A 16,575-nucleotide genomic window follows, 5' to 3' on the forward strand; every position below is an offset into this window, starting at 1 on the left:
CTCGATCCCACAACGCCGGGATCACGCCCTGAGCCGAAGGCAGGCGCTCAACCGCTGTGCCACCCAGGCGCCCCAAGGAATCATATTGTTATAGTGATGCAAAACACCAAGTTAGGGGGAGTCAACCTTAATTCCTTTCCTCATACTGTTTGTATTATTACTATAATAGTTAGGGTTTTTCTTTTAAAAATTCAAAGAAAATGTGACAATGAATTTATACCCACCCAAGAAGATGTATAGCAGTGAAATGACTAGAAATAAAATAGCCCTTTTTTTAAAAAAATTATAATATTGGAAAATTAATCTGGCAAAGGGAAAATTTATTAGTGTCTGTCATGAACGAAGTAGAAATAACCAGTTATGTTAAGTCAGAAGGTCAAAGTAGAAAATTATTTGGGGGAAAGTCCCAAGAACTTTGGAGGAAAGTACCATATTCTGACTCGTTGTTAATATTCAAATATAAAGGAGTGCCTACTGTGCATTCCATGTTCTTTGATAACAATGAAATAGAAATTCTATTTAAAAGGAGAAATTTAGGGGCACCTGAACCCTGTGTTGGTCGCCCTGCTCAGCTGGGAGCCTGCTTCTCCCTCTCCCACTGCTGCTCCCCTACTTGTGCACGCTCTCTCTCTCTCTCTCTCTCTCTCTCTCTCATAAATAGAAATTCTGAAGACACTATTAAAAAAATCAAGTATAAGACATTTGCAAATCAAAATCGTTGATAAGCAGCCAAAACAATATTCATGAGATACATTATCATAAATCCCTTCATCAGTAATGGAGGAAAAGAGAAATCTGATTAACCAAAGGTTTATTGGATTTTGAATTTCAAATTTAGGCTATTATAAAACTATTATAAATGAGTTATTATTTTACATTTAAATAAGCTATTATAAAGTAACCACCCAAAGGAAAGTAGCAGTCAAGTATAGTAGGAGATGAAAATCACAGCCTGAGACTAAACTGTCCCATGGTTGCTTGATTTGAAATAACTAAAGTTTTATAAGATACCAACAGCTGTAAAAGAGAAAAAAAAAAGTCTTACAAATAAAATGTGATTAGATTTTAAAATGAGAACATAAATGAGTGTAAGAATCAAGTTGGTTATTAATGTTTTATAAAACATTGGCAGAAATAATAGGAATCTTACCAATAGAACTTAATTTTAGTAATTTTTAAAAAGATTTTATTTATTTGCCAAAGCGGGGGTTGGTGCTGGCAGAGGGAGAAACAGGCTCCCCGCTGAGCAAGGAGCCCGATGGGGCACTCAGTCCCAGGACCCTGGGATCATGACTTGAGCCGAAGGCAGATGCTTAACCGACTGAGCCACTCAGGTGTCCCCAAAACTTAATTTTAAAATGAGATCTAACCACTATGTGCAATACTTTTTTTAAACAAAATATAACATACAAAATTCATAGCATCTAAGCAGAAGAAAAACTGAAGAGATTAAAACTGTTCTCAAAGTTTGCTTCCAAGAGAAGTTTAAAATTGAGTCGTAAGTGTTTAACACCAGATAGTCCCGTGTGACATAAATATGTTCTCAAAAACATGGCCTACGTAGTTGCTTCCACAAATAATGATGGTCTTAATCTTAAAACTCGACTAATATAGCATTATTAACTAAAGTCACTTAAATCTGTACATGTATAATTTTTAACAATATAGAATTATTAAAGTAATTATTTACTGCTGTCAGAAATTCAAGATTTATTTAATGTTGGGGAAATCCATATAGCATAGTAGTGTATCAAAGAGGAACAATCAGTTATGTCCATATAAAAGATGTATTTCAAATTTCCCATGCATTCATATTTTAAATAAAAACCTTTAAAAAGTAGACAATCCCTTAATGTATTAAAGAGTATCTATTTAACTTCAAGAATCAAATATTCAGAATTAAGCTAGAGGCATTTCCTTTAGAAACAAAGTATAAGAAGTTGATTTACTGTCATTTCTGCTTAATGGTGTATAAAGAATCAGTAACAACACATGAAAAAGAAATGACAAATATGAAAAGGGGACATTTATGCATTTGTAGATATCCCTAGTTGTAGATACCACATTTGTAGATAGCATTGTGCATGCTGTGGACATCAGTAACAGATGATTTTGGAAAATACAGTTAGTGTGAGACGTCAGACATTAAAGAAAAGAGCAGTAGATGAACAGTAAAATGAGAACATGAGGAAATTAAAATATCTAAGGTAGCTTGACTCCGTGTCTTAAAAGAATCATGACAAATCTCTACAGTTATTTTATAAGCCAGTTTTTTAACTTAAAGTAGCAATTTATATAACTCAGAATTATTCTAAAGTATGTTCGAAAAGCTAAAGCAAATGCATAAAAACCCGAAAAAATACTGAAAAGCATTTTCAGTATTTTTAGGAGAGATGAACTCAACTAAACATATGGTTTGATTTATATGATAATAATAAATTCAATTCTGATTCCGAATGCAAAGGTATAGATGAACGGAAAAAATTGAGAAACGAACATAAAAGATTTAGTATATTTTTTAAAGGAGAATACATCATTATTTCAGCAAGATTCTGGAATAATATACTATTTAACATTAAGAAAAAATAACACTGAAACCGCAGGGCATATACCAGGTATAAAGCAACACTGGGACATCATTATACACCTTGTATCAGAAGCAAAAATATGTAACAAACATCTAATTGAGGCTAGGGAGGCCGCAGAAAGCAAGCATGCTCATTCATTGCTTTTCACAGTATGAATTTCTAGCAGCTCTGGAGAGGGAGGGCAATTTGGCAAGATAGAGCCAACACCATAAAAAGAACCAGTCTAGAACTTACAAAGAGCAACTCATTATAAAGACGAAAGCTGAAAAACTGCAAACAACCGAAATGTACCCCGAAAATTTGTAACCAGACCATGCAACTCTAAGTCATTCGATTTTTGAACACTTGGCATAATATCAGGAGGAATTAGGAGATGGTGAGAACTGCAACTCTGGAGGAGGAAGTAGAATCAGAATAGCTTTTAAGATGACGTGTTACTTTGCACGCATGCAGATGAAGAGAATAAACAGTAATAAAGGTGTATTAAAATTGTATTTAAGGGGCGCCTGGCTGGCTCAGTCGGTGGAGCTGTGACTCTTGATCTTGAGGTTGTGAGTTCAGGCCCCACGTTGGGTGTAGAGATTCCTTAAAATCTTTAAAAAAAAAAAGTATGTAAATGATGGCACTGCAGGCATGGTTTCGTATACAACATATTACTGACACGTGTATGTGAAATGTAATGTGTGTGTGTGTGTGTATATTTCTTTTTTATTTTTTCTTTTTAACAAAAGGAATTTGAAGACGCTAAGCTCTCTGCTGTCATCTCCGAAGTGGTTTCGCAGACCCCAGCTCCGGCCACGCACTCTGCCGGCCCACCCCCTGGCAGTGTGGTAAGCAGCATCTTGGAAATAGGCTTTTACAGCAGCTGAAAGATTCAGCAACAAGAAAATAGGGCGCTTGCCTTAGATTAAATGAAAATACACAAAACCATTCGGAAGATAAAGCACCTTTGGTTTGAGGAGAGTGAAGACTGGCGATTTGGGGAAATGGCAGAGTATCTGGAGTAATTAAATGACACTGTTTACGAAGTGCTTCACACATAGTCCGGGAGCTTGCTGTTACTGTTGCTTTCCTGGAAATGAAAGAGCAGGAGTGTGCCTTGCGTGTATATTCGAATTACTAGATTTGACAAACTCTTCAGCTTTCCTGATTATTTTCTCCTCCTTTATATTTTTCCTGACACAGCTATAAATACTGCCCATTATTGAATCTCAAGTTTATTTTATGGAATTGTTCAGTGTGTGAGCTCTTCCTCGTAAAAATTCAAATATGTCATGTCAGAGCAGTTTTTCTCCCATTCATACCAGGAAAACTTTGTCATTTTCATGGTAGCGATTCAAAAACCTCAGCATCAGTATTGTTTTAATTATTTACATGTTCTGAGGCAAGACTGTGGGACCAAAGCTTTTCCAGACTTCCTTGATTAATTTTCTGCACAGTACCAAATTATACATGATCGAGGCGTGGAGACCACACCACATCAGAAAGATCGCCCTAACCCAGATCCCCCTCTCCCTTTGGATGAGAACGAGTGGCTCATTTGCTAGACGGAGAAGAAGCAGCTTTAGTGAAGTCAGCTACGCTTCCTTTCCTTCTGATGTAGCGTCAAAGCTGACTTCGTGCTGTAGTCTGAGATTCTGAGCGAATTTTCATCCTGTTGGGTCAGCCTCCGGATCATCTGAAAATATCCAGAGGCCCAAATGACAAAGCCCAGACTCAGCCGTGGGTAGCTCCATTCCGATCAGCTCTAATCCTGGGCTTCCACGAAGCACTTAAAACCAGGAAAATGCCATGTCTGTGTCTGTCTGCCCGCAAGGACGGAAGTGGCCGTGCACAGAAAGGGAGAATCATTAATGACCCAGGCTGCCCTTTACCCTTCAGTTTTTAGGACTCACGTGAGGGCTCTGTCCTGAGCCCGTATGCCTTTCACAAGTGTGTTTTAGGATGACACCTTTCCCATCCCGTTTCCCATCAGAAAGTCTAGTTTCGGTTAATAATTTGTATGAAGACATCACTCCAACTCTTTGTAAATCTTTACTTAAATGCATACATGTGGGAATCAGAAAATAAGCTCTCATAATTCATGTGTTTTCTTTCCTGGGACATCAGACCATCACCAGGAGTGTTGTATACACTAAATGCATAGGACGCACATTTTCCAACACATCGGGCCAGGAATCCCCTGTTTTCTGGAAGGGCCTATTTTTTTTCTATTTTAGGAGAGAGAAGCATCCGGGGGTAAGGTAGGGGAGACAGGCCCATGGAAGTGTGGACAGGGAAGAGAAGGAGTGCCACCCAAGGGCCTGCCCGTCTCCCAGCTGAAAATCTCTTGAGTTTATGGAACTCTTAGTGGCCTTGTCAGGGCTGCATTCCAAGAGGACCTGATTTGGCTAACCAGTGACTAATTCCGATGGACTTTTCAGCAGAGTGACGACAAAGAACTGGACGATGCCTTGGATCAACTTTCTGACAGTCTAGGACAAAGGCAGCCTGATCCAGATGACAACAAACCAATAGAAGATAAGGTCAAGGTAAAAAAAATATATATATATATATATTAAATATATATATGAAATATATATGTGAAATATATATGAAATATATATGTGAAATATATGTATGAAATTTAAGGTTTTTATAGCATAGGGTATCCTATGCACATTAAAAAAAAGCACTTTTGGCTTTGGAGTTTTAGTGAACAGTTGGGTGACCTTAGTCTGTTGAACTTTTGGCCTCAGTGAAGACTGTTCTAGTGCACGCTCAGGCAGATGTCCTGTTTGAGACCAGACTCAGTTTTGATGGAAAAGTACAGCTCTGCTTTTCTTACGTTCTCTTCCCCCATTAACTTTTCTTGGTTTTATCTGGTAACAAGCATCTATCATACATATGACCCACATTTTTGAGGGTGACGTATTCTGTGCATGTAGGGGCAGAGGTCCCCCTAGGAGCCTCCTGCGCCGTCACAACTCTGCACACAAACCCCTCAATGAAGCGTTGGGCGGGCGTCAGCACTGAGCAGAGGCGTGTCCGCAAGGCACACACGGTCAGCTGCGCACGCCTGCGGGCACGTCAGCAAGCGCTTATCCGCGCCAGCAGTCTCCAGCACTACGTGATCTGTTTAGCTCGGAACCTGGAACTAAGGGACCAGCCAGATCCATGTCCCAGGGCATTTCAGAGGACCCTTAGGTCTTCGTTCTGTTATAGGACCATTGATGTGAACTTGACCTGTATTTGAGAAATGAAATGATGCAGAAAAATACAGCCTGTTCCCCCCTCCCTCCAGGGGGGCTGGGGAGTGAATGTCACCGAATCCGTGACAGACGTGTCCCGTGAGGTGAGGACACAGGGAGGTGTAGCAGCTGCTTCCTCCCCCGCGACTCGAGCCGTCAGCACGCTCGCGCAGGCCGGCTGCACGCTGGTCCTTCAGGGTTGCTCTTCAGCTCTAAATATCGAAGGACAGTGACTTGATCTTTTTATTTAAAAAGTGAAACGCATAAAGACAAATGATAGTTTATACCCTTGGGTTTTCTCTCCTTCCATGGTTTCTAAGGATAAAGATTTCATTTATCTTAAAATACAGGTAGAAATCCACACGTGCGGAAGCACGTAGGTTCCCTCTTTTTTCATCAAGTCACTGTCAGTTGAAGTTATCCGTTTTATTGTTAGAGAATAAAAAGACTGTCTCAGGAAAGTAGAATAAAGGTTGAACGCTGCATTTTACAAAGTATTGTCTAAGTGAAGGAGCCGATATTCTGTCCATTCCGTGTTTACAGGAAAGAGCTAAAGCCGAACACAGAGACAAGCTGGGAGAAAGAGATGACACCATCCCCCCTGAATACAGACACCTCTTGGATGATGATGAGGTAAATGAGGGCAGAGGTCAAGGTTGGATATATACCACAAAGCTGCTTAAATTCAGATCTCCCTTGCAGGGACGAGGGGCTGCATTTGCACAATAGCATAAAACTGTCACAGGAAAGAGTGCTGCTAATGTCTCTCCTGAGCAGGTTATCTAGGATTCTGAACATTCGAGCCCATATCATTTGATGTCCGCTGTCCTGGGCACTGTGGCGTGCACAGAGTTGAATAGCGTTCGGTCACTCACTGGCGTGTAAGATTCCAAGGCATGTGCACAGATGAACTGTCTTTGCAAGAAACGTCTATAAAAAATGATAGTTGTAATCCTGCCTGAAGCAGACAAAGGAGCTGGTACTGGACTAATTCATAGGGCAAATAAGGCCCCTGTGCAACTTGGGGTCTTCCTTTATTTCTCTGTACCCCCAGCAGCACTGTTCCGAGTAGAGACAGGCAAAACCATATTCCCAGTCCCAAGTCCTCTTGCTCGATCTAAATATACTCAGCTGTTTCTAAATGAAACCAGTTTTCCTTAGGTCAGCTGGGCCTGTGCCCGTCCCTTTTGGCTCCTTGTTGCAAGTCAGTGAGATGATAAATAACCCTTTCCAGGCCCGTTGAGAGAGAAGCAAGGAAGCCTAAATTAGAAATGCCTCCCCCTTCTGTACTGATTCGTTTGGTGGGGTTTGAGGGCTCCCTGACTTGAAGTGTCTCTGACTTAGGTGTCTCTTAGAGAAATCAATTCTCCTTGCTTGCATTCCGTATTCCTGAAGATAGCAGTTCTGCATCCTGCTAGAAACCTCCCTGCTGTGATAGGGCTGCCCGACCCTGCTTGTATTCTGGGGGAAAGGGATTCTTTAATGCCCTTGCCTGTGCAGATGGGTAAAGGCCCTGTTGAGTTATACTTGTAGTCCTGGAAAGAAAAATAAACTGCACGCCATGCCAGCCCCTCACATCCTTCCAACGTAGGATAGCTTTTATACATAAGACAGGAAAACACAAGTTACTTTTTGTAATATTCTAACACGTGGTGGCAGGAGGTTTGCTAAATAATTGTTTCCTTCGCGTGCACGACCAGACACGAGCTGTCTCACTTACTGCGCATCTCAGGCTTGGCCTCAGCTCATAGAGTCTCCAATTACTGACGACACCTCAGGAAGACTTCACAAAGATCTAGGTTTAACCAATAACCTGCCTTGTTTTTAAGGGCAAACCAGCAAAGCCACCTGCCAAGAAACCCAAGGACTCCAAGGTAAATGCCCCAGCAGCATGTTCTCTTAAACAAAGGTTTTTTTCATTCTAGCTGAACTTTATTTTGCTTTTTAGAAATCTGAAATGTATTGAAATGGTATGATGCGAAGATGAGTGGGTGTGTGTGATTTCTCTCTTTTAGCCCTCACAAGAGCACATTGAGACCCATTTTTCAGATTGAACAAGTGAGGCTCTGAATACTAAGCAAATTTGTACAAAAGGGAAGAAAGTAAAGCTGTAAGGATTTTCATGTTCTAATTTAGGAAAAGAACGGCAGCAGGATCCCTTCTTTTTATAATGTGGGAAAATGTCCCTTACAGTAGTTTTGTCTTGTGCTCCTTCACTGAGGGTGATTTCTGTTAATCTCTCAGAAACCTGAAGATGAAAAAGACCCCATCGATGCCCTGTCAGGCGACTTGGACAGCTGTCCTGCACCCACAGAGGTATATACTTCTTCATACATAGGGACTTTGGAGGTCTACACGGAGCTGTAGGCCACAGAAGGAATGAATGATGCCACAGAGAACTTGAAAAAAATCCATAATTATACTCCCCTGCCAACATTATTGGGCATATTTATCTTCTTACGTATGTATATTACATATACACACACACAACTATGTAAAACATAAGTAAATTTATATATATTTATAAATAAACATTTATATATAAATTTAAATATATAAGTTCCAGCCCCTATTAATATTATTTCATCAGTGGTTTTCATGTCGCTGTGTAATTTGCATAGCTATCATGTTTGATGGCCACTCTATTGGTGGTGGACACTAATGCTTTGTCTCTGCTCATTTAAAATGAGAGCAGTCCCCCCCTGCAGAGCGCCTTCTCAGGGCTCTTGCCCTCTGGGGTTTCCTCTCCTAGCTGATTCCCCCATCCCTCCCTCAGGGCCCAGGCCCTCACCTCCTTCAGGAGGACTTCTCTTCCTGCTTCTCCCTGCCCAGGCCCAGGGCCGCTCCTGCCCTCTGGGCTACGCTTGATCTGCGTAGTGTACCAGGGAGCTGTGCACTGTACGCGGCAGCTGCGGTCAGCATTAGCAGAATTCCTGGGACATGGCAGGTGCTCAAAACATGGGATTAAAGGTGAATGGAAAAAAAACAAACAGGTGGTACAACAGGTGGGTGGGCTTTTACCTATAACCACCCCCTTACATAAATTAAATAGAAAAGTGAATTGAGTGTCCTCAGCCCTTGACTGTCATTTTCAGAAGAATTAATACTGCAGATCTGTTTGCTGCTGTTTTGCTCTCATTAAACACCCCCAGTCACTGACTTGCCAGTCTTCCCCATGCTGGGTGATTTAATTTCTAGATCACCTCAGCATCCTGTTTCTGACTCCTGGATAAGTAATGCCTTTTTGGTGAACAGCACTTTATATGAGATTTGCCTCTAGCTCTCTGATGATCTCCTTACATTTGTTTTCCATAACACTGAAAATGAGTAGCCTGTTCTCGCTTTGTTGGCACCCAAAAACCAGTACCAACAGAAACAAGCTGTTTTGATGAACAAACTTTTTCACGGAAAGTGGCAGAATAGCAGTGTGACCCACATTTTCCTCTGTATTTTTAATCCTTTTTATTTTCTACCTTAAACATTACTGTGTGTGTTCAAAAGTTTCCATTAATTAATTACACTCGATGCACTGATGATTAAAGCAGCCTCATTACATTTCCTTTGCTTTAGGACAAAGTCAAGAGAACTGCTCCCAGCTCCAAAGTACCCAAGAATGGAGGTAAAGCAAAGGATTCTGCCAAGGTAAACAGCCCTAAATATTACTACAAAGTAGCAGTTACATGGAGTAGCATGTATCCTTTTAACCATTTAGTTTCTGGCTGGAATCTATTCAGAATAAAATAATTGTTTAAGCACTATCTATCCCAGAGGATATCTTGCTAAAGAAATAGAAACTTATAGAAGAATGTGGTACTACCGAAATCTAAATGAACATTCTTAACACAATTGAAGTTTCTTGCATTTCCCCCCTTTGTCACACAAAGTATGGATGAGCCCACTCTAATTTTAAGGTTCACAATGCCTGCTGAGCTGTGTCAGCCCATAATCAATGTGGGCCCTGTCCCCTCCCCCAATCCCACTTTCCTCAAACTCCCTTCCAGCTACATCCCCCCACTATCTGTCTACACCTAGCTTTGCCTTCAACTTCAAAGAGAAAATTGAGGCCACCCTGCCCAAAATCCCTAACGTCTCCTACCCAGCTTCCTACTGATAACCCTCTCCCCTGCTTGCCCTGACGTGGCCCTTCTCTCTGAGGGGTCAATAATCCTCTCTCTCCAGATTGTTCATCTTGATTCTTCGTCCTGGTATTATAAGCACGTTCCAGTTCTTTCACCACTTTAAAAGCAAATCTCCAACTTACACGCGTACAGCCCAATTCCTTCCATACTTTCACCTCCTTCGGACATCTGTGACTCCTGCTTCCTCTGCTTGAGCTGTGTCTGCAGTCAGCATGCATGCTGGTTGCTAGTTCACTGGTCCTTATCAATCCTTAGTTTACTTGGTTTTTCAGTAGTCGGCTTTGGGGCACTGAGTCCACACTGTGATAGATTGAGCCTTTGGCAAATACTGGGAAGGATGAATTCTTTTACATCTTACCTCCTTCAGAGACCCATACCACTACTAGAAATTGCCTTCTACACATTCCCATTTGTGTATAACACATTGACAATACACATGCATTTACTGTTTCATTAAATGGAAATCACCAGTTATAAAAAAAGTCAACGATTTGATTGATTATGTGCTGTAAAAACTGTAGCAATTTTTTTTTTTTGCAATGGAGATAATGCCAGGGAGTGTGGTTGGTATAAATTTTAGGACATGGAAGTAATATACAGATTTAGAGACGATCTGAGGGTTTTTATGTCCTGAATATGCATTAGATGCCGACTGGAAGGGAAGACTGTTTGTTAGTACATCTTTTTTCATGTTGCTCTAGAAAGTAGAACTAAGACTAACGAGTAGAAGTAAGTTACAGGGGCACCTGGCTGGCTCAGTCAATAGTTGTAACTCTTGATCTCGGGTTGAGTTCAAGCCCCATGGTGGGTATAGAGATTACTTAAAAATAAAAACTTAAAGCTGGGCATTAATGGAGTGTAACTATTGGAAGATTCCTATTAAAATTACTCATTGTGCTCAGGGCAGGAATGCAAGTTAGATGAGACAACTTCTAGATTCTTTCCTATTCCAGAAACATACAATTTAAAGGGTTATTACTATGATCCCCACTGTGAGAAATCAAAGGTAGTTTTAAAAACCATACTCTAGCCACATAAAAACTCTAGGAAGCAGGGTGGTGACCTGGAAGATCCTGAACTCACCTTGTCCTGGGGACACGCTGAATCTACAGGTGCAATTCCAACAACAACCTGTGAGAAAAAGCCCACAGCTAGGTGAGTGACTCTGCTTACCTAGCAAATGAGAGTGGCCGAAACGGAAGCAGGTAGGAGACAGGAACACAATCTCACCATAAACCCAATCCCAGGCACCATGACGCATAGTCAAAAGAGAACTCAAAACCCACAGCTTCTTACACCTGATAAGGGCTTAATATTCAAAATGTATAAAGAACTTAAACTCAATAGCAAAATGCAAGCAACGTTTTTTTTTTAAGTGGGCAGAATAGATATTTTTCCAAAGACGACGTAGAGATGGCCAGCAGGCCCACGCATATGTGCTTATCACCACTCAGCATCAGGAGAATGCAAATCAAAACCACAATGAGGTTATCACCGCACACCTGTCAGGATACCTATTATCAAAAAGAAGTGAGTGTTGGGGAGGACGTGGAGTAAAGGGCATCTCATACATTGTTGGAGGGAATGTAAGTTAAAATTTTATACAAATATTGAATCATTGCATACTTGCAACTGATGCTGTCAATTTATACCTCAAAAAGGAGTGAAACCCCTAAAGGATATAGGAAACCAGATTTGATCATTAGTTGCTCATGCACTTATCTCATGACTGAATGAATATGACCCAGGAACACCTGTGTTTTTCTTCAATTACCTTAGCCTTCAAAGAAAAAAAAAAAAAGTAAAAAAATTTTAAATCACCTAAGATTATTTTTAGTTTACAAACTTGAAGGAGAACAGTTCATAGTTTGGGCTAAATGAAAAGGAAACCCTTATAAAGGCCCATCTGGTTTTCCTCCGTTGACCTGTCATCTTTTGACCCTTTAATTCGGAAAAGCTCATCTCCTCTTCGGGGTCTGCTGATAGATCTGCTTTTTGATACTTAATCCAGGAAAGAAACAGTTCAGTGATGGTTCTGCTTTCCCTTCTAGGCAAAAGAGGAAACTTCCAAGCTAAAAGCTGATGAAACAAATACAAGTTAAAGTCCGCACTATTTGGTAAGGTGGGCATTTGTTGCATATGAAGACACCCGTACCTTCTACAGACCCTGTGTTATAGGGGCGGGGAACGAAGTCCACTTCTCACTCATGCTCTCTCTATAGCATTGATGTGAAATGTACTTAGCAGTGTCTACAGGTTAATTTGTTGAAAACCAATAAATGGAATCATCTGCTACTAGAACGTTTAAAAATAGTAAACTCATAATTAAGAGCTCTTTAAAATTATCCGGCCAAGCTCCTAAAGGAAACGACCCTAAGTCTAGCCGAGTCTTTGAAACCCAAATGCTTGTGACTGCAGGTTAGTGTGACAAAGCCCAATTAGCCTGTGACATCGTATAGAGAAATGTTCTGATGATGCTGATGTTACCACAAGGCCAACATGGTGGGCTGGCCGGAAGTACCCCGTATGGTCTAGTGGAAATTACAAGGTTTTTGGGAACAAAGGTGAAAGAAAAGATTGCAAAACTAAGATCAACAAAAGTGGTCAAGGTCAAGTACTTTAATTCTACTTGATGGTGACTAAAGAACTCATTTGGATGAGGGAATCTCTGAGATGTAGTTGAGAGCCTGTAAAATTCTTATTATGTAATAATTCCTCTTATGGAAGAAGAGGTATTACGCTAAGCCATCAAATCTTAGGATCACTGGCTNCGCCTATAAAATTATTATGTAATAATTCCTCTTATGGAAGAAGAGGTATTACGCTAAGCCATCAAATCTTAGGATCACTGGCTGACCAAAGCCTAAAGAAAATACAAACATAGGCTAGATTGGGTTAATCTCTGTCACCGTGGTCTTTTATGTCCTTTAACAAGGGAGGTATCCTTATTAGAACTATTCCAAAGATTTTCACCCAAATTACAAGTTTTCTATTTCCTAAATTCTAGGATTTTCTAAGAACATGCTCATGTTTACGTATAGGAAATTTCTTGTTGCTTTTAGTGAATGTTAAGAAAATTATGTATCAGATGGTTTACTGGATTTTTTTTTCCTTTGAATCTTTCAAGGTATCTCCCTATAAAATCTTCAGCTGGTGGATGGTGACTTTTGAAGGACAAAAGGCTTTGAACAACAGCAAATTTTTCTGGGTGGCTTCTAGGCAGTGTTTGTTACTTGTCAAATCTTGACATCCTAAACATTGGTTATTCTTTTCCCAGAAAGAAAACGAATTTGTGTGGTTCCTCTGTGTTATTGTACTGAGTACTGATAAACTTTGAATTTTTAAAAAATGCCTTCAGTTGGGAGAGACAGGAACTTTATATTTCTATGAGATATATTTGATAGTTTCTTAAAGCAACACACAAAAGGAAAAACCTTTGCAAACTTTTGCACATTCTACACACACAGTGCCTGTAAATCTCATTAGTATTTTCAGTTAGCACTTAATTCTTTCATTGTTGTTAGCATTTGGAAAACAATGCTTTGCACTGGTTGAATGTCCTGATTTCTCCATTTCCTCTTGGGCTTTGGAACTGTACTTGAGATTTCTTTGGGTCAATGTTTATAAGTCAAACCTAAACTGTTGTACATTGGGCACATCATCTCCTCTCGGGCTGCTAATAAATTAATAGATAACCTGGACAGACCAGGACGCGCCGCCCCCAGTCCTCTTTTTTGCCAGCGGTTAGGACTTCTGCAACTTAGAGCGAGAACAAAAGATACTGAGACTTGAATCAAGGCAGAAGAGCAAACTGCGGACTCTGTCACCACATAACAAATTCTGAGAATAGTAAAATCTAATCCTTAGAATAGTCATATGCCTTGAACTCACTNATGCTGTCAATTTATACCTCAAAAAGGAGTGAAACCCCTAAAGGATATAGGAAACCAGATTTGATCATTAGTTGCTCATGCACTTATCTCATGACTGAATGAATATGACCCAGGAACACCTGTGTTTTTCTTCAATTACCTTAGCCTTCAAAGAAAAAAAAAAAAAGTAAAAAAATTTTAAATCACCTAAGATTATTTTTAGTTTACAAACTTGAAGGAGAACAGTTCATAGTTTGGGCTAAATGAAAAGGAAACCCTTATAAAGGCCCATCTGGTTTTCCTCCGTTGACCTGTCATCTTTTGACCCTTTAATTCGGAAAAGCTCATCTCCTCTTCGGGGTCTGCTGATAGATCTGCTTTTTGATACTTAATCCAGGAAAGAAACAGTTCAGTGATGGTTCTACTTTCCCTTCTAGGCAAAAGAGGAAACTTCCAAGCTAAAAGCTGATGAAACAAATACAAGTTAAAGTCCGCACCATTTGGTAAGGTGGGCATTTGTTGCATATGAAGACACCCGTACCTTCTACAGACCTGTGTTATAGGGGCGGGGAACGAAGTCCACTTCTCACTCATGCTCTCTCTATAGCATTGATGTGAAATGTACTTAGCAGTGTCTACAGGTTAATTTGTTGAAAACCAATAAATGGAATCATCTGCTACTAGAACGTTTAAAAATAGTAAACTCATAATTAAGAGCTCTTTAAAATTATCCGGCCAAGCTCCTAAAGGAAACGACCCTAAGTCTAGCCGAGTCTTTGAAACCCAAATGCTTGTGACTGCAGGTTAGTGTGACAAAGCCCAATTAGCCTGTGACATCGTATAGAGAAATGTTCTGATGATGCTGATGTTACCACAAGGCCAACATGGTGGGCTGGCCGGAAGTACCCCGTATGGTCTAGTGGAAATTACAAGGTTTTTGGGAACAAAGGTGAAAGAAAAGATTGCAAAACTAAGATCAACAAAAGTGGTCAAGGTCAAGTACTTTAATTCTACTTGATGGTGACTAAAGAACTCATTTGGATGAGGGAATCTCTGAGATGTAGTTGAGCGCCTATAAAATTATTATGTAATAATTCCTCTTATGGAAGAAGAGGTATTACGCTAAGCCATCAAATCTTAGGATCACTGGCTGACCAAAGCCTAAAGAAAATACAAACATAGGCTAGATTGGGTTAATCTCTGTCACCGTGGTCTTTTATGTCCTTTAACAAGGGAGGTATCCTTATTAGAACTATTCCAAAGATTTTCACCCAAATTACAAGTTTTCTATTTCCTAAATTCTAGGATTTTCTAAGAACATGCTCATGTTTACGTATAGGAAATTTCTTGTTGCTTTTAGTGAATGTTAAGAAGAAAATTATGTATCAGATGGTTTACTGGATTTTTTTTTCCTTTGAATCTTTCAAGGTATCTCCCTATAAAATCTTCAGCTGGTGGATGGTGACTTTTGAAGGACAAAAGGCTTTGAACAACAGCAAATTTTTCTGGGTGGCTTCTAGGCAGTGTTTGTTACTTGTCAAATCTTGACATCCTAAACATTGGTTATTCTTTTCCCAGAAAGAAAACGAATTTGTGTGGTTCCTCTGTGTTATTGTACTGAGTACTGATAAACTTTGAATTTTTAAAAAATGCCTTCAGTTGGGAGAGACAGGAACTTTATATTTCTATGAGATAGATATATTTGATAGTTTCTTAAAGCAACACACAAAAGGAAAAACCTTTGCAAACTTTTGCAAATTCTACACACACAGTGCCTGTAAATCTCATTAGTATTTTCAGTTAGCACTTAATTCTTTCATTGTTGTTAGCATTTGGAAAACAATGCTTTGCACTGGTTGAATGTCCTGATTTCTCCATTTCCTCTTGGGCTTTGGAACTGTACTTGAGATTTCTTTGGGTCAATGTTTATAAGTCAAACCTAAACTGTTGTACATTGGGCACATCATCTCCTCTCGGGCTGCTAATAAATTAATAGATAACCTGGACAGACCAGGACGCGCCGCCCCCAGTCCTCTTTTTTGCCAGCGGTTAGGACTTCTGCAACTTAGAGCGAGAACAAAAGATACTGAGACTTGAATCAAGGCAGAAGAGCAAACTGCGGACTCTGTCACCACATAACAAATTCTGAGAATAGTAAAATCTAATCCTTAGAATAGTCATATGCCTTGAACTCACTTGGGTTCCTGTGTTAAGCTATGCTTTCCGTTTGATACAAGTAACCAGAGCAGCCATCATTTGCGTAGAGCCATTGCCACGTTTAGTCCACGCACTGTATCCCGTCTGGCTTCAGGGAAGTTGGATTTACCAAACACAAAGACTTCAACTTGGAAGAAAAAAAAAAAAAAAGCTATCCAAAGTTAAAAACCTGCTTTGCCCCCACAGCAATTCAAGAACTAGATCCTGAGATCCTACAACTTTGGTTTCTCAGATCTTTTGGAATGAGTTGTCTATGAGCATAGCACTGATCTCCTTGAGGGGATTCTGATACAGACTTAATTTCATCTTTATTTCTTGATACTGAATGCAGGAAAAAAATACCAGGTCCATGTCATCAAACGGATTTGGAATTTGTTTCAGAGAGTACAGCCTTCCCGAGCATGTATTTGAAGTTTTTATAGAACTGAACTGACTTCACTAAAACTAAATATCACCAATACTGTCTAAGGGTGGGGGAGGGCAACAAGAAGAACAGCCGCTTATACTGGGGCATAAAATTCTCTTCAAA

At 40.0% G+C, this 16,575-nt stretch overlaps 1 protein-coding gene across 10 annotated transcripts in view; it reads left to right on the top strand.

Moving 5' to 3' along the window:
* The window catches only part of CAST (calpastatin), a 113,480-nt gene extending 97,635 nt beyond the window's left edge, over positions 1 to 15,845 (top strand). For 9 of the 10 annotated variants that reach the window (XM_034656534.1, XM_034656535.1, XM_034656536.1 and 6 more), the window contains 2 exons: positions 968 to 973; positions 3,551 to 3,610. In XM_034656534.1, coding sequence (XP_034512425.1) covers positions 968 to 973; positions 3,551 to 3,595 — 51 coding nt within the window. In that variant the 3' untranslated portion in view covers positions 3,596 to 3,610. Of the gene's footprint in view, positions 1 to 967; positions 974 to 3,319; positions 3,416 to 3,550; positions 3,611 to 5,011; positions 5,120 to 6,361; positions 6,452 to 7,647; positions 7,693 to 8,062; positions 8,135 to 9,388; positions 9,461 to 14,266; positions 14,333 to 15,257 lie in introns of those variants that run through there. The other variant, XM_034656543.1, reaches the window with a different exon arrangement.
* Positions 15,846 to 16,575: the final 730 nt, after the last annotated feature.

The sequence above is a fragment of the Ailuropoda melanoleuca genome, chromosome 3, assembly GCF_002007445.2.
Source record: "Ailuropoda melanoleuca isolate Jingjing chromosome 3, ASM200744v2, whole genome shotgun sequence".
NCBI classification, from domain to species: domain Eukaryota; kingdom Metazoa; phylum Chordata; class Mammalia; order Carnivora; family Ursidae; genus Ailuropoda; species Ailuropoda melanoleuca.